This window comes from Dipodomys merriami, unplaced genomic scaffold, assembly GCF_024711535.1.
Source record: "Dipodomys merriami isolate MVZ:Mamm:240054 unplaced genomic scaffold, mDipMer1.0.p SCAF_21, whole genome shotgun sequence".
Classification (NCBI taxonomy): Eukaryota; Metazoa; Chordata; class Mammalia; order Rodentia; family Heteromyidae; genus Dipodomys; species Dipodomys merriami.
In genome coordinates this window covers 3,411,890-3,439,550 of record NW_027203493.1, presented here as the reverse complement: position 1 = coordinate 3,439,550, position 27,661 = coordinate 3,411,890, and the positions used below count along the sequence as shown (strand labels likewise).

The 27,661-nt window shown below is 44.4% G+C and overlaps 1 protein-coding gene across 3 annotated transcripts; it reads left to right on the top strand.

The window, feature by feature from the left end:
- The first annotated feature begins 1,450 nt into the window (after positions 1–1,450).
- On the top strand, positions 1,451–27,647 carry Zdhhc5 (zinc finger DHHC-type palmitoyltransferase 5). 3 transcript variants are annotated; one of them, XM_070032285.1, is made up of 13 exons: positions 1,451–1,549; positions 3,323–3,442; positions 5,086–6,248; positions 14,616–14,737; positions 17,435–17,592; positions 18,774–18,946; positions 19,097–19,199; positions 21,677–21,768; positions 22,435–22,567; positions 22,978–23,101; positions 23,753–23,865; positions 24,797–25,656; positions 26,275–27,647. In XM_070032285.1, exons 3-13 carry the CDS (start codon positions 6,145–6,147, stop codon positions 26,438–26,440), a joined length of 2,148 nt encoding a protein of 715 aa, XP_069888386.1. In that variant the 5' UTR covers positions 1,451–1,549; positions 3,323–3,442; positions 5,086–6,144; the 3' UTR covers positions 26,441–27,647. The 3 variants fall into 3 exon arrangements, with proteins under 3 accessions (XP_069888386.1, XP_069888388.1, XP_069888387.1); XM_070032286.1 differs by lacking the exon at positions 1,451–1,549 and adding an exon at positions 2,165–2,307; XM_070032287.1 differs by lacking the exon at positions 3,323–3,442 and having other exon boundaries at positions 1,458–1,549.
- Positions 27,648–27,661: the final 14 nt, after the last annotated feature.

Below are 27,661 nucleotides of genomic sequence, written 5' to 3'. Positions count from 1 at the left end.
ACTGTTAATATAGAACATTTCGGAGAAGGAGCCAGACTAGACCATAGAACACAGAAGGAAAATTTTTTTTGTTTGTTTTTGTTTTTGCTAAAGTATCAGCACTAGTTAAGCCATCAGCATTTGAAACCAGACGTGAGAATACAGGGTTCAGGCCATGAGGGGCCTCGGACTTCTGAAGTAGCTGGTAGGCCGCTTTTTTTTTTTTTTTTTAAGGATTACTTATGTAAGAGGGCTGCTTTCAAAAGAGAAATGACCAGGAGCTGAAAAAGGAGAGAAAGTGGTTCTGCTGCAGGGTTCACAGCAGTCTTGGGCTAATGAGGGCGAAATGGATGGCTGCGATCTAGGGAGCGCTAGCAGCTCGCCAGGGACAGGAGCTATTCCAGTAGACCTTGGCAGCCGGTATTCCGCCAAGGGGAGGAGGTCAGGGAGGCGGGCGGCCATTCTGGTGTAGCAGGGGACCGCCACTCATCTCGGATTGCAGGGAGATCTCGAGGCTGGCGCTGCGGCTCCAGGGCCCTCCTTTTTCGTTTTCCTCACCAGCCCCGGGCAGGACCTCTGCTCTACACACCGGCTCTTCTAGGCCGGCGCCCCCTCCCTGTAGTGGCCGATCTCAGACTACTCCATCACCCAGGGATTCGGTGGGACCAGGGAACTTGCCCGTCTGAAGACTTCTCCAGCAAAACTATTTTAAATAAAGTTTTAGCCATTAAAAAAGAAAAAGAAAAAAGGGGGCGGAGGGAAGCCAATTTACTCCCACACTATTGGTCAGCGCTTGAAGGGACGAAGCAGGAAGACGAGGAGACCTGGCGTTGATTGGTTAGGTTAGAAGTCAGTCTGGACCATACCACTCTCTATTCGGAGGGGGTGTCGTAAACTCGAGAAGGCAGCCGCTTGCTTCTGAGTACTCCCAGGTTGTACACGTATAATCTTCTTCCAAAAGTTTCTGCTCGGATATAGGAGAAATAGAAAATAAGACCAGGAGGCCTCGCCTGGCCATTGCCTCACTCGCGACCCCTGCGTAGTTGGCCAGTCCTCCTCCTCCAGGTCGTCTGCGAAACCCGGCGGTCTTACGCGCGCGCTCCCGCGATCCTCTCCCCCCCTCCCCACCGCGTACGTATGGGCGGGCGCTGTGCTCCCCGCAGCCACTCAAAACGCGAGGTCGCCGCGGTCGCTCGGGTTCGCGCGCACGCCCCAGAGCGGCGTGGGGGTGGGGGTTGTGGGTGAATGGGTGTGTGAGCGGGGGCGGGCGCGGCGGCGCCAGCCGCATGAATGAGAGGAACGTGCCCCGCGCGAGACGTCGCGCGCTCCCGAGCTAGCGAGCCAATGGGATTGCCGAAAGGGCCCGAGACCCGGCACTGAGGCAACGGCCGCGCGCCGGCTCGAAGACGAGCGTCGGCGGGCCGGGAGCGCGCGGGAGCGGGGCGGGCGTGGAGCGTGCGGGGGCCGCGCGCTGCCTCTGCGAGGCCGGACGGCACTGCCGGGAGGCGGCGGCGGCGGCGGCGGCGGCAGCGGCGGCGACGACAACGACGGCGGTGGTGACGGAGGGGGGGTGAGTACCGGAGACACCGGCCCCTGCGGAACCGGAAGTGCTGGGACACTGAGGTGGGAGGGGAGAGTGACCTCTAGGGAAGGGGGACCAAGGAGGGAGAAGAGGTTAAGGCCCCATCCCTGCCCCCCCCCCGGGGGCCGGGGTTATCCGACCGACTGCGGCGGCGGGACCCGAGGGCCCCGAGACAGACGGCGAGCGGAGATCGCTGACCCAAGGGCCGCCTGGAGTCGGAGCGGGCTGCCCGGCTCCTGACCGGGTCCGAGGCCGGGACCTGGCACCTCGCCGCCGTTCCTTGGACCCCCCGGCCCGAGGGGTGACCCGCCGCAGCCCGCTCCCGGCGTCCTGATGGGTCCTGCCGGGCCCCGGCGCTGTCCGTTCCGTCCTTTCCGGCACCGCGGTGGTCACCTCTGCCCCGTGGCGTGGAGGCTCCCGCGCCCCAGCCCCGCTTCCCCTCGGCCCCCTCGGCGGCGGCTCCAGCCTCTTTACCTGCTCCCTCCTCCCCACCCGCTTCCTCCTCCGGCCCCCCCCCCCCCCCCCCCCGGGCTGCCGGCTCCCTGAGCCCAGGACCTCGTACTTTTCTTTTTTAAACGAGCAGAGCTTGTGTGGGGTGTCTGCCCGTCATTTCACCGACGGGAAGAATCTGTCCGTCGGGCAGGGAGGTGAAAGTGTTTTTATCTCCTTTGGCCCACTGAAGATCCTGAAATGGGAAGTTAAAGAAAGTGACGTAAAGTTCCTGCCAGCAGTTGTTGTAGAATCAAGTCCGTGTTAAGTATATCCCATGTTGTAGACGTTTTTCCAGTCCCCCCCCCCCCCACTTGGTTAGTGTCCAGTTTTTGTACTGGTTAAATCTTGATTTGCATCTCCATCCTGTTATCCCAGTATCCCTCTGCTCTGTATCAAATCTTATTTTCACCTATTAACCTCCCTCCTTAATGTTTATATGTAAGAACTATATTTCCATGTACTTTGGCAACTCAATCTCTTATGACAATGTCATTTACACTAAACTCTAGATGTGGACTATTCCATGTCACCTTTATTACTATGTATTCCAGTTTGCTGTACTATTAACAATAATTTATCTCAGCAAGAGTGTTCTGCTCATGCTTATTTACTCCTTTAAGGAAGTACTCATACAATCTCATTAAAGACTTCAAACTACCTTTCCTGTATTTTCTATTTCCATCCTGTAGTTTCCTCCCTGCCTAAATAAGTCCTACCCACTCTTGTACACTTTACTGATAGGCGTCCATCAGAGTGTGACTGATGAACCACACTCACCCTTTTGGTCTTATCTACAGTACATCCTCTTGCTAAGTAACACTTGTGTGTGTATTTATACCCAATAAATTGTTAGGTTTTTGTCCCTTGTAATGTCTGTCCTCTGAACAGCTCAGATGCCGAATCTCCTCTGTATGCCAGTATTGTACTCCAACATTGTACGGCCTTCCATGACTGTCTTAGTATGGCAATATTAGCCTGGGTACCTTTTTTTTCCTATTGAAAGCATAATCCAAAATAGTATATGGTTCAAAATGATATCCTGACAGTAGTAGTGTCAGGATTACACTACTTTAAGTAGTGTAAGTTCCCATCTTCTGTAATTTTGGGGGTTGAGGGAAACATTTAATAGTACTGTCTATAGACCAAGACTTTGCTTCCTCTTTGTTAAAAGTTACTTAAGTCTAAACATAGAAAGTTGAACTTTGTTTCCTATAAGACACTGAGATATAACCATAGAATCAGGGACTAAAGAGGATCTATCTTTTTTAGGATGCTAACAATTTCTTGTAATCTCTGGGACTTCATTCTAATATTGCTGTTTGGCCTTCTGAAATCCTATTAAGGAGAGATGCTGAATCTTGAAGGAAGGCGCCTGTATTCATGTCACAGGTGAGAGAGGAAGTGATAAATTTCAGAGCATGTTTATTTTTTGCTATCTGGACTTGCTGGTGTTTTCAGTATCTACCTTTGATATTAGACTGCTTGAGAGGAATAAAACTTTTCAAGTTCTCATAGGCACCAGAGAATCCTAGCTATTCAGGAGGCTGAGATCTGAGGATCTAGGTTTGAAGCCAGCCTGGGCTGGAAAGTCTGTGAGACTCTTAATCTCCAATTATCACCCCCCCCCAAACAAAACAAAACAAAACAAAAACCAGAAGTGATGCTGTGGCTTAGGTGGTATAATGCTAGTTATGAGCAGAAAAAGTTCAGGAACAGTGCTCAGGTACTGAGTTCAAGCTCCAGATCTGCCACACACACAAGAAAAAACAAACTTTTCAAGTTCTAATTTAAGTAAAATATTGGTCTGTAGATTCTAAATTCTATCATTGGGTTTGTGGTATAGTGGATGAGAATGAGGTAGAAAGGGATTGTGTCAGCAAAGGGGCATGTGAACCTGGCTGCTGGTGATTCAGAAGAATGCCTCAGGCAGTCTCCAACCTTCAATTTTACCTAGTTGGATAAGGGACTCTGTCACCAGATAATGTGAGAAAAGTGCTTTGAGATCACCAGATGAAAAGCATCTTATAAAATCAAGGTGCCAGTGTTATTTTACTACTATTGTCAACAGAAATAATTGTTACTCTTAATCATACTGTGTTAGGCGGGGCTCAATTTACTTCCTAATAGGCCATTGTAGAAATTTAAAAAAACTATTGAATTGGAAAGAAAAGGACCAACTTCTATGTTGTTGTTTTTCATAGAGGGCATTTTACCTTTGAGAAGATTATTTCTTGTCCAGGTCCCTTTATAGATAATCCCAGGAGACCAGAAATTTAACTTCTGCCTCTTAGGGTTATAGCTAAATAAAGAGTAAGAAAAAGAGACAGATATAAGATTTTCTGCCCTACTTTTGAGGTTACATTTTCATGTAGCAACAAATACTCTCTTTGTCCAACGAGAAATCCTAGCTCTAGAATTGCCCTTTACTGCTGTGCTTTTTTTGAAAAGAATATATATTCTTGGCCTTTGTTGCTGTTCTTTTGTGTCAGGTAAGATGGGTTCTGTATGAGAACTAGACCTTTGATGACTTGAGGCCAGATAAAGCCATATTTTCCTTCTTCCAATCTTAGGAGCACTCAGAGAGGTAAAGGGTTTTAAATCAGTTTTCCTCCATATTCAGAGGTCTTTCCACTTTATGTGTAAGTGGAATGGAAAAATAATCTTTTCTTTCAAAAGACACTTTTTCAGAGTAGCCTGTGGGATTGAATTTCAGCCTTCATCTTTTTTTTTTTTTTCCCTCGTCGGTTGTGGGGCTTGAACTCTGGGCCTGGGCGCTGTCCCTCAGCTCTTCAGCTCAAGGCTAGCACTCTACCACTTGAGCCACAGCCCCATTCCGGGTTTTCTGGTAGCTAATTGGAGATAAGAGTCTCACAGACTTTCTTGCCCAGGCTGGCTTTGAACTGTGATCCTCCTATCTCAGCCTCCAGAGTAGCTAGGATTACAGGCATGAGCCATCTGCACCTGGCTAGCCTTTGTCTTCTTAAGAAATGCTTTGAAAAATTTCTTTGATCAAGATATTTAATTTTCTCCAGGTGAAGCACTATAATCCAGTGGAACTCTCGGCATCCAGGAAGTCCAGGAGAGAAGCAAAAAGCTCAGAGATATTGACTAACCTGGAAGCTGGAACATCATTGGAACTTTGCTTTTTTTATCCACATTAATTTTTTCAAGCATCAAGTGGAACTTTTTCATCTTACTCTGCTTACTGAGAAGAACATGGCTTCAAGGATTTTAACTTTCCCTTTAGTTTTGCATGAACTCTATAGGGAACGGAGCCCTTAAAAGGTTTGAGAAGAAGAAGAAGAGATTGAAGACAGACAAGTTTGCTGTTTCCGTTTTCTCTCCTCCTTCAAAGAAAAGGATTTACAACTGGACTGTGGAACAGCTGTTGTCCAGCCTTGGCCATCAAGAGAGAAATAAATAAAATTAACTACTGTTGCCAGACTACAAGCACTGGTGAAGATAAGGTGTGAGAGACTGCCTAAAAGGAGCAAGGACTGCAGTAAAAACAGCTTCTCTTTAAAGCTAGAAGGAGCTCCAGGTCCCTCCTTGGATTAAAATAGAAACACAGGGCACACCTCTTTTAGGTGCAGCTCTTATTTTGTGGCAGTGTGGTAGCTGTTGGAGGTACTATTGTATCTCCTCAGAAAAGAAGTTGTCCTTGCTTGAAGTTTTCTGCCCTACCCTGATATTCTTTCCTTTTGAATACCTGCCTTCATCCATGAGCTATATCTTGGTCTGTCTGACTGTCCGTGTTATCTACCTGCAACGATTTGCATGTGTTCAGCCTATTGTTTGTCTTCAATTCTTAAACTGTACAAGTTGTATTTCTTAACCTCCCCTTCTGCTTTGTTCTGGGGTGGTGGTTTTTCATCATTTGAAATCACCTTTCCCCCTCCCATGTGCTTTCCTTCATTTGAGATCTTCTGACTTTCAGTTTTATTTGGGAGGGGGAAGGGTGATAATTTAAATTTCTCCGTTTTCCCTAGTTTCTTTCCTTTCTGTTGTTTCCCTCATCCCATTTTCTTGTCTGTTCTGCCTCTGTGGGTCTGGGCTATGCGGCAGGGAAGATCTCCCATCAGAGCTCCAACATGCCCTCAGAGTCTGCAAAGAGATTCAAACCCAGCAAGTATGTCCCGGTCTCAGCAGCCGCCATCTTTTTAGTGGGAGCTACAACACTCTTCTTTGCCTTTACGTGAGTTTTCTCCCAGTAGTGGTATTTGGGGGGAGGAGGTGTGTGTTTGAGGGAGCACCCTGTGGGCGGGGAGGACTGTTTTCTTGTGAGTTTTGCTAGTTACTTGCAAAGCCCGAGTGATTGAGCACACTTGATTTCTGATCCAGGTGAACCCCAAACCAGAGACATGTAAAAAAGTGAGAATGTCCTATCCTTTTAGCATTGTTATAAATTATACTCTGTTGAACCTTCTACTTTCCCCTTCCTCCCTTCCTTTGGAATCATGGATGTTTTCATATTTTTCTGCCCAACTCCATTAGGTGATCCTAAACTAGGGAGGACGAACAGAGAAACCTTCAGAGTGGTTTGAAGCAGTGTAAGCAATCAGTTCTATGAGAGGAGAACCAGAGTGGACTTCAGTCTTTTATATAGTAGTGGCTCTTCCCTAGGATGTCTGAACCTTGAGTCTGAGATTGTGCAGACCGAGTACTGAAGAGTTTCAGAACTGATTTATAAACTATACGCACTGCTGAGACCAATTTGACTTTTCATGTTCCAATTTTTTTCTCTGAACTCTTAAAAGCTAAAGCCTGGAGAAGGGAAGGCAAGTGGGAAAGAACAGCTTTATTTAGGAAGAGTCCTAAAAGAGTCCCTTTATGATAGTAAAGGGAATTGGAGTACTTTTCCTATTTGTGGGTCTAGCTGGATAAACTGGTTGGCATTAGAAGATTTTCCACTTTCAAGAATCTAGGACTTGCATCATTCTCATCTGGAATCTTAACACCTTGTTCATCTAGTTGTTACTAGAAGAGGAGACGGATGATTTGCCCTTTCTCTCATCTCCAGTATTGTACCTATCAGCTGCCTGGCAAGCATCTTTGTTGTTACTACTTTGTAAATGAACCCGTTCCAAGCTTCCGAGCCTTGTACTGTTGTGTCATTGAGTTAGCACTCTGGTTACAGCTCTTGGAACAACTAGAGCATGTCAGATCTGGGAAGTTCATCTTGACAAGGTTCAGGCTCACACCTAATTGTGAGGTACTGTTGAGAGCAACAGTTTTGCTGGAAGAGGAAGAAAACTGAAGTGGTAGGAAATTAAAGAAGTTTGGGCTCATTGAAATAAGAATTGTTGGGATTGTGAGATGGGAACAGTTACATAGAAAGTAAATCTGAGCTTCCAAGAGCTTCAAGTGTCAAAGGGTTTTTTTTTTTTCCAAGTCAAGGCCGTGCTATGTAGCCTAGCCCATGCTGGCCTTGAACTCTTCAAGAGTCCTCCTGTTCCTCTTCCTGAGTGTTGGAATTAGAGGTGTGTCCACTACTGTGTCAGCTTGCCAAAAGGCATTCTAAAAGATGTGGGCTGCCTGGCTGAGTCAACAAAATGCTGACTAGATATATCTCTAGGTTTTTGTTGTTTTGTTTTTTCACATAAGAGTCTTACTGTAGCTCAGGTTGTCCTCAAACGTATAATCTTCCTGCCTCCATCTTTCAGGTGTTTATCTAATCTTGTCTTTTAAACAAGGAAACAATGAATCACTACCTAATGCATGGATATCACTCTGCTTCCTATTTTCCTCTTCTGAACTGTAGAAGTCACAGACTTTTGGTCCCTAGCTAAGCAGTCTGAGCATCCTTGCCAGATCCCTCAAGAATCTAGAGAGAGCCTTGCTGGTTTTCTTTCTTTACCTTCTCTTCCTTCATTATTTTTTTTCTCCTTTTTAGCTCAGTATGTTCAGTATTTTATTCTTTGTTCATTGGTTACAAAAAGTCTCAGAACTTGTTTTGGTTTTGCCATTATGCCAGTATGCATACTAAAAAATTTAACCAAAGTATAGTCATGGCGTAGTATCCTTGTAGCACTTGTGGTACTAGATCAGGAGTGGTATGTACTAGATCAATTTGATACCCTTAGACCTGATTGGTTGAGGAGGATCTATTTTATTTTGAAAGCCAAGTATTTGGAGAAGCTAAAATCTTCAAGGAAGTGTTTTCTCTCTTTCAAGCTGTTCTTGAGATAGAACATGTAGAATCCTTATTCCTAATTTGTTAATCTGGAACCAGTGAACTGCTTGGCTGGTTATACCAGTTTGCCCACAAAGAGTTGCTCTGACATAGACATAGGCATTTTCTCAGCTGATAATTGAAGCTATTTAACCTACTTTCTCATTCTCTGGTGCCAGTACAGTAGAGGGCTTCCTTATTTTATTGTCTCTCAGCCCCTTGAAAAAAGATTTTGGAGAAACTTATTGAGTCTATTTGGAATTTAGAAGAGCCTTATATCTGAAGTTCTTCCTGGCATTAGTTTCCACAGGATCAATTTTTTTTTAAGTTGCTTTTTCTCCTTAAGGTCTTACCTGTTTACTTTGTGAAGTCATAAATACCTATTTACCTTACCATATATGTATCACCTAATTTTCAGTATCCCTGATAGTCCTATCTCATTTCTATCTGACCAAAGTGTCTCTTGAAGCTTGTATATGGGCTGAGGCATTCAGCTTCTTAAGGTCTGTTTCTCCCCATGGAGGGGAGGAACCTTTTGAGGTTCAGTTCCTTGGAGAATACCATTTAAAACCATACAGGCATAAAAAGCTTGAGTTTCAAATGGAGAGGCAAAAGAGAGGCTCTTTTAGAGCAGCTCCTATATAGGGCCTTGACTCTGCAACTACTCTGTTATCCTGTTCTCTTCACTAGGCTACCAGTAACTACTCTTACATCAGTCAGTCTATACCCCAGGTAATTACTGTGGAACCTAGAGGAGTAGGAGGAAGAATCCCTTTCAGTTGGCAGACATAATTAGTGGAGGCATGTAGGCTACAACTAATTAGAACAATTTACCCTCCATGTTTCTTTGTCAAGTAAGGAAAGCAGTGAGCGGAAGAATTACCAATTGGGCTTGTTTGTCAAAGAAATAGTGATCTTCTGCTCTCGAGAATTCAGCCATTGAGACCCTCTCCACAGAGCTCTATCTAGTCCCATTCAGTCAATGAATTTGTCCAGTACTAAAACTAAGCAGGAGTGGTGTGGCTCTTGTCTGAATCATTTACCTCCTCACTGTGACAGAGGATCTGTTAAAATAATCCACCCTTCCCAGTTAGGTCCTGACTCCATATTTAAAATCATGCATCTTGGTTTTCTATCATGGTTTAGTCTTTGTGAACAGCAGGGATAATGCTAACTAAGGGTAGTCATACTGTTTAGGCCTTGGGATACTGATTTTGGTAAAGTCTACTAATCTTTGTGGAGCTTAGTTCTTCTCTATGAGGAAGTTGACCTAGAGGAGTTTATTTAAGCATCCTGATCCTTTTGTACATAATATCTTAATGTGGAACTCTATGAGACAAAAATTAGAACTGCTGTGGTTCACATGAAGCTTCATGGAGCTCTAGTAACTTGATGATGGTCTCCTCTTTGCCTTCCTGCGGTACCTGGACCTTCGTTGGGCTCTTGACAACATTGTCTGAAATCACAAAGTTAATCTTTTCTAAAGTTTCCTGTAGCTGTGAGTTTGTCCATTTTTACAGTTGAGGGAGCCAGTAGGAAAAAGATCTCTGGCTCAAATAGTCCTTTCAAGGGTAGGATTAAAAATCAGAGTAGTCTGGAAAGAACTCCACATGGGTGTGACCAGTGTTCCAGCTGTGGTACATCTTGCTTGCGTTCGGTTTCTGCCTCTGGCCCCTTCCAGCTCTTTTTAGAGTTGGGCAACCTCAGTGGCTCTCTTTTCTTTTTTTCCCCCCTCACAGCTGTAGAGGTGTTAGCACCTGATTTGAGTGGGAGCAGCCTTGTGATCTAGGGCATTAACTGAGTAGTGCTTTTTCCTTTCCTTCCCACATGGTTTTCTCATCTAGAATAAGTGCCCAGGCCCTACCTACATAGAGCGTTCAGCTGCCAGAAAGTCCAGGTTATAGAGGCACCACCAAAAAAAAAAAAGTGTTTTAAGAGAAACTTACCCACCTATAGAGGGAGAAAATGTTTTCCCATCTTGAAGAAAGCAGTCCTAGATGAAGATTGCTATGGGCAGGAAATAGGGCATTATTCCAGCCTGTTTCATCAACAAAAACCACTAGTCATCTGCTCAGCTAATATACTTGGCATGGGTGGAATGTATAGACCTATTCTTGAGGAGATTAGTGCCTCTGTTTTAAATGTCCTTGAATCACTGGGACCTCAGGGGAAGTAGAATTAAGGTTGATAGTGGAGCTGAGTAATAATTGATGGGGTGATGATATATATGAGTGGTAATTGATGGTGGTAGTGATATATATATACATTTATATACACAAACACACACTTATATATCTGTTTGTGTTCTATCCAGTAAATGCTCTGTACTAAGCCAGCTGACTTAAAAAGAATTCTATTATCTTTTCAGACAGTCTCCTTTATTTTCATATTCCTAGTGTGCAGCTGTGTAAGAAGCCTGACAGTTTGCTGTGGATTACGTAAGGATACTAACCGAAACATTAATGGAGACAGGGTACTTTTTCTTCCCAGGAACTTAACTGTAACTGGAAGTGTTAAGGAGGCCTAGGGAACAGGATTTTGAGAATGTGGATATTGAAACCCCTTTCACAATTTGATTTGGCCTTGGAAACTGCACTGAATGGTGGGCAGAAGAACCTGTTCTACTTGGGATGGTTTAGGTCTGGAAATCCCATCAATGAGTCAGTTGCCTTTCTGAGCGAAGGCCACTCCCTAAGTTGTTCTGCTCTATGATTATTGCTATAGGCTGAGGACAGGCCCCAACAACTCTTGGCCGCATCTCCCTCCATCAAAGAACAGATTCAGACAGGCCACTTAGGGTGGTCACCAGGAATCTGGTAGAGCACCAAAGCAATGGAAAGTCTTTTCTAGGCAAGCAGAATATGGGATGTGATATGAATAAGCTGTGCTCACACATGTCTTTCCTTGGTAAAGTGTTTCCTCAACTAGAGTACTAAGGTTAGAAGCAGTAGGCCCCAGTGTAGGAGCAAATACTGTTCACAATGTTATTTGTGTCACTTGTAGATTCTGCCATCGTAGGGATATCAACTTTATTTTTATCAGCTGGTATTGGAATTAAGTTCCAGGATTACACACATAGCTGGGATAGGTTTTTATCAAGAAGGCTGTAGGGGTAAAGTTCATCATTCAGGAAAAGGTTGGCATAATACCCAAGATACTGGGTGAGTTTTGTTTAGAAATGAAACTGAATCAAGAGTGGATCAGAAAGATCATTCTTACTTTAGATTCCTTGTGTGGGGGAAGGCAGCTTTGCTTCTTTTGTTTAGAAGCTCAAGAAGCCACAGTGGCCGGTTGTAGGAATTTTAAGTCATGGCACCATCATGTTCTAAGGATTTAATTTTATTTTTCCCTTCTAATTATCTTCCCAGCTGTAGGAGTGAAGTGAGTCACCCTTTCTCTTCTTCCCCAGGCGGAAATTGAATCGACTGCTTAGTCCTAGGGAGGGGCTGTGACCTGGATGACTGGTTTTCAGTTTCTCCCCCTCCCTCTCTCCCTCCTGAGGAACCTGGGAGGTCAGGCTTTGGGGTGGGACTATGTAGGGACTCTTTGTATTCTACCTCAAGCCATTGCAAGGTATGGGAATCTCTTTTATGAACCAAAGAACTCACCGAAGAGGAGATGTTATTTGAAGTTAGTGTAGGCATGACGGAAGATCTGTTGTGTATTTGAAATTCGTCTCCACTCTAGCTTCATTACTTCGTTCCCCAATTAGGTACTGTCCTATCAGGTGAAGCACAGAGTTGGCTAGTTATTTATTATCTTAAAAGCAACACACATAGTATTAAATTGAAAAAAATGAATGGTTGAATGGAATTTGGAAAAATGGTGGTTGTAGAAATTTGTGATATGCTTTGTGAAGTTTAGTCTCTTATCTTTGGCTTATTTGTATCTTGTTACTGGGCCCAGTGCTTCCAGACTCTCCTTGATCACTATTTAGGGCTATGCTTTTCATTTGGGTGGGGACATATCTTTCTTGACAGCATACAGGACTACTGTGGATTAGTTCTCTAGATTCACAAGCTAATTTCTTCCACTCACCCCTGCCTCTCTTTGATGAACTTTTCCTTTCTTCCGACTGGCTCAGATTAAGGAAGACAAGGACAGATGTTGTCCTGATTCTGGAGATTAAGTTCTCAACCACAAAGTAGATTAGGGTATTTAACTACTATCTTGTAGTTCTTACTGAGCTGAGACTGAAGAGGGCAGGTGATACTACTGACAAAGTAAGATTCACATCAGAAGTTCTGAAACTTTAGACTTCTAGGAAATTAGCAGAAAAAAGGAAGTGCTAAAGAAGCCCTTCTACTAGAACTCACATCCTGAACTAACTAACTGGAGCTTAATCCTTGACAGGAGTACTTTTTTTTTGAGGGAGGGGGAGTCAAGGAAAAGTTGTCTAAAGCATGCCTCTTGATTTGAATATTATAGAACACTGGATATGTTTTGTCAGTCATTTTTCCTATAAGATTTTAGGGCTTCTTTGATCTGATATTCTCTGTTTCTTCCTCCCTCACTCCTTCATTCCATTTTAGATATGTGTATGTAAGAGGGTTTTGTTTCTCTCTCTGTTTTTTTTTTTTTTGTTTTTTATTAGTCCTGGAGCTTGAACTCAGGGTCTGGACACTGTTTTGCTCAAGGCTAGTGAACTTACCACTTGATCCACAGCTCTACTTTCGGCTTTTTGATGATTAATTGGAGATAAGAGTCTCATGGACTTTGTTGCCCAGGCTGGCTTTGAATCATTGATCTTCAGATCTCAGCTTCCTAGGATGATGAACCATTAGTGTCCAGATGATTATTTTTCAGACTAGGCTGTTCTTGAACTCAGAATCCTGCCTCACTCAGCGTGTGTGTGTGTGTGTGTGTGTGTGTGTGTGTGTGTGTGTGTGTGTGTGTGTGTGTGTGTGTGTGTGTGTGTGTGTGTGTGTGTGTGTGTGTGTGTGTGTGTGTGTGTGTGTGTGTGTGTGTGTGTGTGTGTGTGTGTGTTCTTGGTTGTGGGGCTTGAACTCAGGGCCTCAGTGCTGTCCCTGAACATTTTTGCACAAAGCTAGCACTCTACCACTGTGAGCTACAGCACCACTTCTGGTTTTCTGGCGGTTAATTGAGATGAGTCTTACAGACTTTCCAGCTTGGCTGGCTTTGAACTGTAAGTCCTCAGATTTCAGCCTCCTGAGTAGCTAGGACCTTAGGCATGAGCCACCAGCTCCTCAGCTGCTGCTTTTTTTTCTGCCCCTCAGCTTTTTTGTTGTTGTTGTTTTGTTTTATTTTGGTGGGTCGTGGGGCTTGAACTCTGGGCTTGGGTGCTGTCCCTGTGCTCTTCAGCTCAAGGCGAGCGCGCTACCTCTTAGCCACAGTGCCACTTCCAGTTTTCTAGTGGTTTATTGGAGATAAGAGTCTCATGGACTTCCTGCCTGGACTGGCTTTGAACTGTGATCCTCAGAGCTCAGCCTCCTGAGTAGCTAGGATTACAGGTGTGAGCCACCGGCGCTGGGCTTCCCCTCAGCTTTTTAAGAGCTGGAATTGTCAGCACGTGCCACATGCCCAGCTTAGTTCTCTGTCTTGATGACCATGCTTATTTGTGTTTAAAAAAAATTTCTCATGCTTATAATCCTGGCTACTCAGGAGGCTGATATCTGGGGATCACAGTTTGAAGGCAGCTTGAGCAGAAAAAAATCTGAGAAACTTTTGTCTCCAGTTAATTAGCAAAAAAAAGCCAGAAATGCAGGTGTTGCTCAAGTAGTAGTAGAGTGCCAGCCTTGAGCAAGAAGGGCAAGAAGGCCCTGAGTTTAAGTCAGGAATCAATCTCTCTTTCCCTCTCTCTCTCTCACTCTCTCTCTCTCACACTCACACACACTTCCCAACCTTGAAAAGTCTCCAGTTGAGTAAAAATTTCAAGAATACTTAACACAGCAAAGAATTCCAGACAGTTGAATAAGATTGAAAGCCAGCTGGAAAGGAGTAGGGGAGTCAGAGAAGCAGGTGGTATCTCAAGCTTTGGGCCAGTGTGCAGGTCAGTGGGACATGGCTGGAATCCAAGAACCTGGGGCTGCTCCAGAAAAGGCAGTGTAGCTGGTGTCAGTTACATAGTCCCTAGTTCTCATGTCTGGTTAGTAAGGAGATGAGGACACATTCCAAAACATGGAAATACCCACAAAGGAAGAATGAATCTGAGTAACACAGACAGATGAAAAGGGTTAATATTGAACAGATACCAATACCTTGATCCAAAAAAAGTCATTTTGTGGGAAATTGAGCCACTTGGGAAGAATTGTGTAATAAGTTGGCATGACAAAGGTAAACTACATGTTGGGGTCTATGTCTACAGAGTTTTGTGAGTAAAACTGGTGTGCAGTATATTACAGACAGATCCTCATTTTCTTGTGTGCACAGGTGTCCAGGACTGAGCCTGTATGTGTCACCTGCAGTGCCCATCTACAATGCAATTATGTTCCTCTTTGTGTTGGCCAACTTCAGCATGGCCACCTTTATGGACCCAGGGATTTTCCCTCGAGGTAAGATCTCCCTCTCTACTCTCTTGAAAGCTCTTTGACACCTTTGAAAAATGATTATTTGGGGCTGGGCCCCAGTGGCTCACACCTGTCATCCTAGCTACTCAGGAGGCTGAGATCTGAGGATCATGGTTCAAAGCCAGCCCAGGCAGGAAAGTCTACGAGACTCTTATCTCTGGTTAACCACCAGAATATTGGATATGACGCTGTGGCTCAGAATGGTAGAGTGCTGCTAGGGGATAGTGCCCAAGCCCCATGACCAACCGAAAAACAATGGGAACTGGAGGTGAGGTGTGTTTCAGGTGGTAGAGTGCCCACCTTGTGAAACAGCTGAGTGGGAAAACAAGGACCTGAGTTCGGAATTATTTGGGTAGCCAGATGCTGATGGTTCATGCCTGTAATGCTAGAACTGGAGATGGCAGTTCAAAGCTAGCCCGGGCAGGAAAATCCATTAGACTATTTCCAACTAAACACCAAAAAGCCAGAAGTGGAACTGTAGCTCAAGTGGTAGAGTGCTGCTCTTGCGCATGAAAAGCTCAGGAATAGCCTTGAGTTGAGGCCCCAGGACCAGCACAAAAATGAAAATTATTTGGGCAAACACAATTGGCTGTTAGGATCCTAGGAATCCTAGGATTATGGGATACTTTTTTTAGTGTGATGACAAAAATCAGGTTAAGGTCTTCAGGAATATATGTCATAGCTTTGAGTCATTTTGTTTACTTTTTGGTCAAATCTTTGGTTTTCAGTTATTCAGCAGAAATTTCTTTAGAGCAGGTGGGGATCCAAGTATTGTGGTTCATACCTGAAATCCTCAGCCTCAGGAGGCTGAGCCTCAGAGGATTGTGAGTTCCAGGCTAGCCTGAGCTTTATAGCAAGGTGCTATGTAAACCCAAGGCTGAGGATGAGCTCAGTGCTAGTCTAGAATACACAGTCATGGGTGTGATCCCCAGCACTGTAAGCACTGTAAGTAAGTCTGACATGACAGTTGTAACAGCGTGATGTAACTAGATGAAGGCATGAACAAGATTTTGTGAGAAAATAAGGGTGCAATTGTATCTGGTCTGGGAAATTAAGGAAATACTTCCAGAGTAAGACTTCACTCACTAGAAGGTGGAAGGGTGAAGTTTTATACAAAAGTAGCAGCATGTACAGAAGTTTGCTATGAAATGGTGAACTCTCTGGAGTTGGAGGTTATTATGCATGGAGGACCAAAAGGGGCAGGACATAAGCCCAGACCAAATTGTGATGGAATTTATATTAATTAAATATTTAATGCTCAAGTAAATAGATTATACTTCCTTTTCAAGAAGTTTTCAAATGTAGAAATCAGGGAATCAGAGTTTGCTTTACAAAAAATAATTCTGTGAGATTAGAAAGTATTTGGATGGCTGGGGGTAGTGATCAAACCAGATAAAAACTCAAGTCAAGGGAAGATTTACAGATTTTCCAGAAGTAGATTGGACGAAATTATTCATGACAGCTCATTGTGACAGAGCTGTCCAGTGAGCTGTCCAGAGTGAAAAAAGGCTACTGCCACTCTGCCCTGATTGTTTTCATTCTCTTCTGATGGCAGAAGCCCAGCAGGGTTGGGCCTGATTAATACTTGGATGAGAGAAGGAAGTTAATTGTCTAAATACAGTTTCAGAGTTCTGTGAAGTTAAGTTGAATGGGGGTTGAACTCAAGCAAGGCCTGGGCACTGTTGTTTAGCTTTGTTGCTCAAAGCTAGCACACTAGCAGTTCCACCGCTGGCTTTTATGGTAATTAATTGGAAATGAGTATCATGGATTTTTCTGCCTGGGCTGAACTGTCATCTTCAGATCTCAGCCTAATGAAAAGCTAGGATTATAGTCATGAGCCACTGACACATGGCTGTGTTGTTGTTGCTTTTTTTGGGGGGGGGTGGGGGGATGGTTGTGGGTCTTGAACTCTGGGCCTGGGCGCTGTCCCTCAGCTCTTCAGCTCAAGGCTAGTGCTCTACCACTTAAGCTATAGTGCCACTTCCAGCTTTTTCTGCTTATGTGGTGCTGAGGAATTGAACCCAGGGCTTCATGCATGCAAGGCAAGCACTCTACCACTGAGCCACCTTCCCAGCCCTTATTTTTATTTTTTTAAGATGCTGTCTCACTGATTAGTCCAAGCAGGGTTGAAACTCACTATGTAGCCAGGCTGGTCTTGAATTTATAATCTCCTACCTTGTCCTCCTGAATACTCAGATTTCAGAAATGTTACTATGTTCAATAAAAAAGAAATTTTAATAAGGTGTGTGTGTGTGTGTGTGTGTGTGTGTGTGTGTGTGTGTGTGTGTGTGTGTGTGTGTGTGTGTGTGTGTGTGTTATATTTAGGGACTATTAACAAAAAGGTTACCTGTAATTTCACAAACCAGAGATAATAGTTGTTATACAGTGGTATATACTTCCTTCTATATGAATTAGATGAATTTAATAAGAGTAGGGGAAGCCATTTGGGGACATATGATTTTGTGGAGGAGGGGAGTGTATAATTTCTGTTTTCTTTGTTTGTTTGTTTGTTTTGTTTTCATTCTGTTTCTAGACCTTGAACTCAGGGTCTGGTTAAAGTGTTGACAGTTAATTGGAGATAAGAGTCTCATGGATTTTACCTGCCTGGCTAGCTTTGATCCTCAGATCTCAGCCCCCTAAGTGGGTAGTTGTTGTTTAACTGATTTTTTTTCCTCTTTCTAGCTGAGGAGGATGAAGACAAAGAAGATGATTTCCGTGCTCCTCTTTACAAAACAGTTGAGATCAAAGGTATCCAAGTGCGGATGAAATGGTGTGCCACCTGCCGTTTCTACCGTCCTCCTCGATGTTCCCACTGCAGTGTCTGTGATAACTGTGTGGAGGTAAGACCCAGTACCTCATGAAGTCTTCTTATCTCTGGCAAAGATTCTCAGCCTTGGATGAAAGGCAGTCCTGGTGAACTGCTGAAACAGCATGGTGTAGCTCAATCGAAAGGTGTTAGCAAAAAAGTGCATATGTGGGTCAGAGCATGAGTACTTTATAATTACAGCAGGGAAACTTTGACCTCAAGTAGATATAAGCTTTGCTAACACTCAAGATTTAAATTTCCAGCCTCCTATCTGCTTTTTTTTTTTTTGTTGTTGTTGTTGTTGTTCTTGGGCTTAAACTCAGGGCCTAGGCACTAGCTCTGAGCTTTTTTGCTCAAGGCAAAAACTCTCTACCACTTTGAGCCACAGCTCCACCTTCAGTCTTTTGGTTAATTCAAAGTAAGAGTCTCATAGACTTTCTTGACTGGGCTGGCTTCGAACCTGGATCCTCAATCTCAGCCTCCTTAGCTAGGATTATAGGCACTAGCCGATCCCATTGGCACTTGGCTTCTGTTAATCTTTTTTGATTATTGGTCCTGCCTTTGTGTTATCTCCTGCTTCCAGAAATCAAATTGGACTTTAGCCTTCCTCGTTGTCCTTTTGCATCCTTGTCTTTTTAGCCCTTTTCTCAGCACATACACACTCACCTGTAGGCTGTTGCTTGCCTGGTTTTCTTGCTAAAAGCTCATTTCTCCAAAATTGTGAGTGTTTTGTAAAGAAATCTTTCAGTATTCATCTTTTTAGAGTTCCTGAGTTATGTAGGATAAACTTTTGAAAACTTGATCTTTGACCAATTTCTGGAAAGTTTTTTTTTTTTTTTTCAAAAACCGCTATTGGGCGGGGCGCTGGTGGCTCACGCCTGTAATCCTAGCTACTCAGGAGGCTGAGATCTGAGCATCACAGTTCAAAGCCATCCCAGGCAGGAAAGTCCGTGAGACTCTTCTCTCCAATAAGCCACTAGAAAACCGGAAGTGGTGCTGTAGCTCAAGGGGTAGAGCGCTCGGCTTGAGCTGAAGAGCTGCAGGGACAGCGCCCAAGCCCTGAGTTCAAGCCCCACGACTGACCAAGAAAACCCCCAAAAACGCTATTGCCTGTTTTTAATTTTGTAACTACATGAACATGATCATTAATTACTAAAAGTAAGGTCTAATGCTGCGGAGTAAGGAAGCTTCTCATACTGTCTCTTTTGCTCCTAGGAATTTGATCATCACTGCCCCTGGGTGAACAACTGTATTGGTCGCCGAAACTACCGTTATTTCTTCCTCTTCCTCCTTTCCCTGACAGCCCACATTATGGGTGTGTTTGGCTTTGGCCTCCTTTATGTCCTCTACCACATAGAGGAACTCTCAGGGGTCCGCACGGCTGTCACGTATCCTTTAAGGCCATTGGAGTGTGGGATTGAGGCGGGAAGGAAAGAAAAACTGAGTCCTGTAGTAGGGAAGGTGAAAAGGGTATGGTCATTTGGGGTTGGGAAAGGCAAGATAGCATTGCTTTGTTCTCCTTGACTGTTTGGCATCAGAATGGCAGTGATGTGTGTGGCTGGCTTATTCTTCATCCCAGTAGCTGGCCTCACCGGATTTCATGTGGTGCTGGTGGCCAGGGGACGCACAACTAATGAACAGGTACAGGGAGAAGTGATAGGAGACCCCTGAAGAGCAGGGTCATGTCTCAAGCCCTCAGATCATTGTGTTGCATAATGCTCTGACAAATAGAGGCTTAATGAATACTTTATATGATAATTCAGAGATTAGTGGTATGGGTTGAGATATACCTAAGTCCTCAAATAAGAAGATAAAACTAGACATGGAGGGAGGTACCTACAATTCCAGCACTCAGAAGGATTGACAGGCCAGGCACCTGTGGCTCATATGTGCAATCCTAGTTACTCAGGATGCTGAGATCTGAGGATCATTGTTCTAAGCCAGCCCAGGCAGGAAAGTCCATGAGACTCTTATCTCCAGTAAACCACTTAGAAAACCAGAAGTGGCGTGTGGCTCAAGTGGTAGAGCACTCGCCTTGAGCTGAAGAGCTGAGGGATAGTGGCCAGGCCCAGAGTTCAAGCCCCACGACCGACAAAAGTAAAAAAAAAAAAAACAGGATTGACAGTTTGAGGCCAACCTGGACTCAAGGAAAGGCAAAGAGGAAAGTGAAAGGGAAAAAACAAAATATGAGAAAGAGGCTGTTTCTCATTTAACAAATCTTTACTGAATGCACACTGTATACTAGAAGACAGTCTAGGCTGAGTTATGGGAGTAGTAAGAGTTGGGTCAGGGCTTGAAAAATTTACAATATTGCTAATATGAAAAGACTTTTTGTGTGTGCCATAAATAGTAATCTTAATTATTTAGGTTTTTTTTTTTTTTCTTGCCAGTTTTGGGGCTTGAACTCAGCCTGGACACTGTCCCTTAGCTTCTTTTGCCTAAGGCTAACACTCTACTCCTTGAGCCACTGGGCCACTTCTGGCCTTTTCTGTTTATGTGGTACTGAGGAATCAAACCCAGGGCTTCATGCATGCTAGGCAAGGACTCTACCACTAAGGCACATCCCAGCCCAATTTAGTCTTACACAGCCATGTACTTGTGGATTTTTAAGTAACCAACTGTGGAATACACTCAGGGAAAAATTGCATCTGTACTTAAAATGTGGTCTTTATTTCCTCATCATTATTCCTTAAGCAGTACACTGTATATATAAAAATGTAATGTATGCATATATACATATATTTATATAACATGCTATATCAGGTAGAAAAGGTAGCATAAGTCTTCTAGAGTGATTTAGAATAGATAGCTGTGCATACATTATATGCAAATGCTGTGCCATTTTATTTAAGGAACTTGAACTGTGGATTATTTTACTGTTATTCAGAAAGCTACTTATGGACTGGAGGCATGGTTCAAGTGGTAGAGTGTAAACCATGAGCAAGAAAGTGGTATCTTTTTTTTTTTTTTTTTTTTTGGTCGGTCGTGGGGCTTGAACTCTGGGCCTGGGCGCTGTCCTTCAGCTCTTCAGCTCAAGGCGAGCGCTCTACCACTTGAGCTACAGCGCCACTTCCGGTTTTCTGGTGGTTTATTGGAGATAGGAGTCTCACGGTCTCTCCTGCCCGGGCTGGCTTTGAACCGCGATCCTCAGATCTCAGCCTCCTGAGTAGCTAGGATTACAGGCATGAGCCACCAGCGCCCGGCAAGGGTTGGTTTTTTTTTTTTTTGTTTGGGTTTTTTTTAACTGTATTTTTTTTGTCTTTTCTTTTTTGGTACTGGGGATCGAACCCAGGACGTTGCACTTGCTAGGCAAGCGCTTTGCCACTGAGCTACATCCCAGCCCGAAAGTGGTATCTTGAGACCCTGAGTTCAAGTCTCAGTAGCAGCAAACACATACAAAAAATTCTGAATTAGATGATTCATAACTGTAAATCCTAGCCTACTTGGGAAGCTGAGATTTGAGGATCATGGTTAAAAGCTGCCAGGGGCAGAAAAGTCCTCCAGACTCTTATTGACAATTAACAGACAAAAAAATCCAGGCTGGAGAAATGACTTGGGAGGTAGAACAATCCAACCATGAGCAGAAAAAGCTAAGCTGGAGAGTAAGGCCTTAAGTTCAGGCCCCAATACTTTAAAAAAAAAAAAAAAAAAGGCAAGCCGGGCGCCAGTGGCTCATGCCTGTAATCCTAGCTACTCAGGAGGCTGAGATCTGAGGATCGTGGTTCAAAGCCTGTCCGGTCAGGAAACTCCGTGAGACTCTAATCTCCAGTAAACCTCCAGAAAACTGGAAGTGGTGCTGTGGCTCAAATGCTCGCCTTGTGCTGAAGAGCACAGGGGTAGCTTCAGGCCCAGAGTTCAAGCCCCCACTACTGAACCAAAAAAAAAAAAAGCTATTTACTCAATTTATATGAGGAAACAGATGTTTAGGGCCACTAGACAAGCTACCCATGAGGTAGATTTAGGATTTGAACTGAGGACCCTGACTGTAGAGTCCTTTTTCTTAGTCATTACATGTATAAGCTTTGAGAGTGGATACACAGTAATTTCCTACTTGTTTACATTTTGGGAGGTCAAGATCCCAGAACAGAACTGTGACTTCATTTTTTACCTCTTTCTAGGTTACGGGTAAATTCCGGGGAGGTGTGAACCCCTTCACCAATGGCTGTTGTAACAATGTGAGCCGTGTACTCTGCAGTTCTCCAGCACCTAGGTATGCCTACCTACCCCTTTTGACACTTGGTTAAATTTTTATCTCCTTTGGGCTTCATCTGCCATTTAGGAAGGGGTTTCTCTAGAACAGTAAGTGCTGCAAGTGAGAGACATGCCCAGACTTTGGTGTGGACCCTGTGAGTTCAACTGATATTCCTCATGTATTATGGCTAACCTCCTTGAGAGTTGAAGATGAATGAGATACACTTCAGAATGCCTTGGGCACCTATGCATATCACAGTCTAGTCTTACTACAGATCTTCATGTAATTAAATTTGTTTGGTGCTAACTTTTTCACTAGCCTGATAGAACTTCCTTTTGGTGCTGTTTATCACTGAACCATCCACACCCCACCACAGGATTGTTTCTTATATTTGTAAAAATGTTTCATACATAATAGGGCTTTAGTAGATGTTTTGAACTAACTAAAGTCTTTTCTCCTTTTTTTTTTTTTGCCAGTCCTGGGGCTTGAACTCAGGGTCTGGGCACTGTCCCTGAGCTGCTTTTGCTCAAGGCTAGCACTCTACCACTTGAGTCCCAGCATCACTTCTGGCTTTTTCTGTGTATGCGGTACTGGGGAATTGAACCCTGTGCATCATGCATGCTAGGCAAGCACTCTACCAGTAAGCCACATTCCTAGCCCTTGTCTTTTCATTTTTGATACCAGGTATTTGGGAAGACCAAAGAAAGAGAAGACAATTGTAATCAGACCTCCTTTCCTTCGACCAGAAGTGTCGGATGGGCAGATAACTGTGAAGATCATGGATAATGGCATCCAGGGAGAGCTGAGGAGAACTAAAGTGAGGAATTGGGTAACTTGGAGAAATTTCACCCGTGCAAAGAAATGGAAACTTGCAGTTACTTTATATCTTTTAGGAGCGCTTCCTAATTCACGTGACTTACACACAGATCATTTTTCTCCATTATATTTAAGTTCAGTGACCACAGACATAGAGTACATTCTCGTGACTTCCTCAGACTGAACAAGATGCAGATGAAAGAAGCTCAACAGAGTTGTTGCTTGTAATGAACAAATTAGTGGTAGAAATTAAGCTTTTATTGGAAACTTTTATCTCACAAGTGTTGTCTTCCAGTGCCAGTTTAGAAATATACGATTGATTCATCAGTACCTTTGCCAGTTAAATAATTTGAATTGTCATACTGCCCAGTTTTTCAAGTCTGGATCTCTCTTTACCCCTCATTTATCTAGTCTAAGGGAAGCCTGGAGATAACAGAAAGCCAGTCTGCAGATGCAGAACCTCCACCTCCTCCTAAGCCAGACCTGAGCCGTTACACAGGGCTGCGAACACACCTCAGCCTGGCTACTAATGAGGGTAGGTGCCCTATTGATCTTCGAGGTCCTAGAACTAGAAGGCAAAAGGTAGGTCTAAGAAGATGGGCAAGGCCTGCCCAAGAATACCCAGCAGGTGCTTTTTTGGGTAACTTGAGGAGGGGTGCCTTGTAGCAGTTGGCATTGAATTGCACTTTTGTCGGGGTAGTTGTTAACCTTAGACCCGATAATTTCCTGGAGTATTTTGTGCATTAAGTTTGCTAACACTGAGCTCTAAATTTGTATAAGTAGGGTTTTTTTGTTTTTTGGGATTTTTTTTGTTGTTGTTGGTAATGGGCTTGAGCTCTGCCTGGGTGCTGTCCCTAAGTTCTTCAGCTCAAGGCAAGGGTCAAGCACAGTGCCAGTTAAGAGTTTTCTGGTGGTTAATTTGGAGATAAGACTCTCAAAGACTTTCCTTCCTGGCTGGGCTGGATTTGAACCACGATCCTCAGATCTCAGCCTTCTGAGTAGTTAAGATTACAGGTGTGAGCCACTGGCATTCAGCTGATTTAAGTAGTTATGGTTTCATGTTTCCCAGACTTTTCCTTTCGCTGAGTATGTTTGTTGTGATTTATCCTTCCCCTGTATTTTAGGCAGATTAAGAGAATTTCTTGTAAAGTAGTGCCCCCTGAGCCTTTTTTTTCCCCCCCTGCAGATAGCAGCCTCTTGGGCAAGGACAGCCCCCCCACACCTACCATGTACAAATACCGGCCAGGATACAGTAGTAGCAGTACATCAGCCGCCATGCCTCATTCCTCCAGCGCCAAGGTATTGTGTACTCTAAGTAGGGTTATAACATATGTCAACCCTTGGGAAAAAGAAGCTGCGTAGGAAGAAGCAGAAGGGAAGATAAGAAAACCAAGGGCATTTTATGAGTTTGACATTAGTGGAATTGAATTTCTGTGATAGTGTGTTCATCAAAGAAGGAAGAACATATTATAGTAGATAAGAGGATTAATTATTGTAATCTGACTTTAAAACCATGATGTGCAAGTGCCTTATTCTCTCTAGCCATCATTTCCTGCATCTTCAAATGAGATATTATTTATTCCACCTTACAGATTTACTTACAGTTTTTTGTTTTCAGTCCTGGGGCTTGAACTCCGGGCCTGGATCCTGCTCCTGAACTTCTTTTGCTCAAGGCTAGCACTGTACTACTTGAGCCACAGGGCACTTTTTTTGTTGTTGATCATGGCTTGAACTCTGGGCTTGGGTGCTGTTCCTGCGCTCTTCAACTCAAAGCAAACACTCCACCACTTGAGCCACTGCACCACTTCCAGTTTTCTAGTGGTTTATTGGAGATAAAAGAGTCTCACGGACTTCCTGCCCAGGCTGGCTTTGAATCACAATCCTCAGATCTCAGTCTCCAGAATAGCTAGGATTACAGGTGTGAGCCACTGGTGCCCGGCACCTTTTTTTTTTTTTTTTTTTTTTAAATGTAGCTCAAGCTGACCTTGAATTTGAAATCTTCTTGCCTCAACTTCCTAAGTGCTGATATTACAGCTGGCTCTAATTCTTTTGGGCTGTGGGGTTTATAACAAGGGGACCATTAAGAATCTGCTTTATCAAAGAAAGCTGCTCAAAAGCCAGCACTAAATGCAGGTAGAGCTAAGAAATATTGGTCATCTTTGTTATGTATTCATTTTTCAAATAAAACTGAAAATACTGTAGTAACAAAGAATCTGCTTTACTTCCTCAGTTGAGTCGTGGGGACAGCTTGAAGGAACCAACCTCAATTGCAGAAAGCAGCCGTCATCCCAGCTACCGCTCAGAGCCCAGCTTGGAGCCAGAGAGCTTCCGTTCACCCACCTTTGGCAAAAGCTTTCACTTCGATCCACTCTCCAGCGGCTCACGCTCATCCAGTCTCAAGTCAGCCCAGGGTACAGGCTTTGAGCTGGGCCAGTTGCAGTCCATTCGTTCAGAGGGTACCACCTCCACCTCCTATAAAAGCCTGGCCAACCAGACACGCAATGGAAGCCTCTCTTATGACAGTTTACTCACTCCTTCAGACAGCCCTGATTTTGAGTCAGTACAGGCAGGGCCTGAGCCAGATCCACCTTTAGGCTACACTTCTCCCTTCCTGTCAGCCCGGCTGGCCCAGCAGCGGGAAGCTGAGAGGCACCCACGTTTGGTGCCATCCGGCCCAGCACACCGAGAGCCCTCACCAGTCCGTTATGACAATCTGTCACGCCACATTGTGGCCTCCCTCCAGGAACGAGAGAAGCTGCTACGTCAGTCGCCCCCACTCACAGGCCGTGAGGAAGAACCAGCCTTGGGGGACTCGGGGATTCAGTCAACACCAGGCTCAGGCCATGCCCCTCGTACTAGTTCCTCCTCAGATGATTCAAAGAGATCACCCTTGGGCAAGACTCCACTGGGACGCCCAGCTGTACCCCGTTTTGGCAAACCGGATGGGCTAAGGAGCCGCGGATTAGGCTCCCCTGAACCAGGCCCAACTGCCCCATACCTGGGCCGATCGATGTCTTACAGCAGCCAAAAAGCTCCACCTGGTGTCTCAGAGACAGAGGAAGTGGCCTTGCAGCCATTACTGACACCCAAGTAAGTATGATCCCATCCTGGTCCTTAGCCAACTTAAAATTTGAGGTACCACTCAGCAAAATGTATTTGGGCTTTCCTTGTATAATCTGTGGGTGGTGGGCCAAAGGGTATTTTCTTTTTTTGTTGTTGTTGGTTGTGGGGCTTGAACTCTGGGCCTGGGCACTGTCCCTCAGCTCTTTAGCTCTAGGCAAATGCTCTACCACTTGAGCCACAGTGCCACTTCTGTTTTTCTGAGTGGTTTATTGGAGATAAGAATCTCAGTTTCCTGCCCAAGCTGACTTTGAACTGAGATCCTAAGATCTCAGCCTCCTAATTAGCTAGGATTATCGGGTGAGCCACTGACTCCCTGCTCCAAAGGGTATTCATGAACTTATTTTTACTCAGCTAACCTGAAGGTGAATACTCCCCCTTAATGCTATCTCCTTTAAAGAATTATCTGCCTGAAGGTAAGTGTGAGAGAGCTACTAGTAGTTAGAAATACATTGTGGAAATAGGGCATCAGCCAGGTTTTCAGTGTTAATAAAACAAAAGCGACTGTTTGGGTAACCACATTGTAAACACTCTTTGGCTGTGCTTTGTGCCCTTTTTCCTGACACTTATCTCTTGTTTTCTTACCAGAGATGAAGTACAGCTCAAGACCGCCTACAGCAAATCCAATGGGCAGCCCAAGAGTATAGGCTCAGCCTCCCCTGGCCCAGGCCAGCCACCTCTGAGTAGCCCCACAAGGGGAGGAGTGAAGAAGGTGTCAGGGGTGGGAGGCACCACTTATGAGATTTCTGTGTGAGCCTTTGGCTCTCCTTCCCCATGCCTCTGTTCCTACACCAAAGGGCCCCGGGTGGCCACCTTCCTTCCCTCAAGGGGCTCCCTCCCCTGCATGGACATTTTTAAACCACCGATTCCAAGAGGATGCCACGGGGTCGGGGAGTTGGAGATTGGGGCTCTGAGACCGGGGTAGCAACCCCTATTACCTTTTAAGACCTTCCCTTCCCTTATTAATCCCTGGACCAGACTCAGTGGACATTTGTGCAATTGCTCGCTCTGGAGGGTACCAGATCATTTTTAAACCAGAAATAATTTTTTTTATTATTGTTACGGATTCTATTTTTTTCCTCTTATGCGTTACCAGGTGTGTGTGTGTACATATACATATATATACATATATATGTATGTATATAATAAATATCAAAGAAATTATATATCTATCTTGGGATGGGATATATAGATGAGGGATATATGTATGTATATACACAGGCACACACACACACACACATATGCACACACGCACAAAAGGAGGGGGAATTTTGCTCTTCCTTTTCCTCAGACCAGCAGGAAATAAGGGAGAGACATTGAAGTCTTCCTTTTTTCCCATGGTTCCTTCTTTCGTCCCAGTAACCAACTAAGGAAATAGCACCTCCTGTTGGTGCTAGTGATTGAGGAAGAAACCTGGGAAGCAGTGAGTCTGGGGTCTTGATCAGATGTGGGAAGCACTTGGAGAGGAGGGTTGGTTTTCTAGGCTCATAGGCATCTAGTTTCCCCAGGAAAGGGGTTGCAGCTCTGTGGCAGGTGGAGGTGGTGGGGATCAGGAAGAGAGCTTGGCCTAGTTTAAGAAGTAATATTGGATAATCCTCCATTCTTGGGGGGAAAAGATTAGGGTGGGCTTCTTCAGTGAGCCCCTCAAAGCTTTCCTGTGGCTTACATTGTTAGCATGATTTTAAAATCCAAGGCCAGGAGAGAAGAATAAAAAAAAAAAGCAATATTTTTCATCATATGCCAAAAATGGGATAGAGAGAAGGAGTGGCAAGCCTAGGCCCCTCCGATTGTCCCTTGGGGGTTACCCCTCAGCCCACCTAAGTATGGTGCTGGGTAGAGGGGGTACCTGGGTTCTAACCTCTAAGTAAGGGAAGACCCCAGCCTCTATACAGAGGCCCTTTATTTTTTATTCTGATTAGCCATTTTAAACCAACAAGGAATAAAAAGAAATCCTGATCTAATCAGCCTCCCCTGG

What these genes read in the sequence shown, in the direction of transcription:
- Zdhhc5 (XM_070032285.1), top strand. Translation starts at nt 6,145, where the DNA reads ATGCCCTCAGAGTCTGCAAAGAGATTCAAACCCAGCAAGTATGTCCCG. An exon ending in GGGGTCCGCACGGCTGTCAC is followed by an intron (nt 18,947 to 19,096) that starts GTATCCTTTAAG and finishes GTTTGGCATCAG; the next exon opens with AATGGCAGTGATGTGTGTGG. An exon ending in TGCAGTTCTCCAGCACCTAG is followed by an intron (nt 21,769 to 22,434) that starts GTATGCCTACCT and finishes TTTTGATACCAG; the next exon opens with GTATTTGGGAAGACCAAAGA.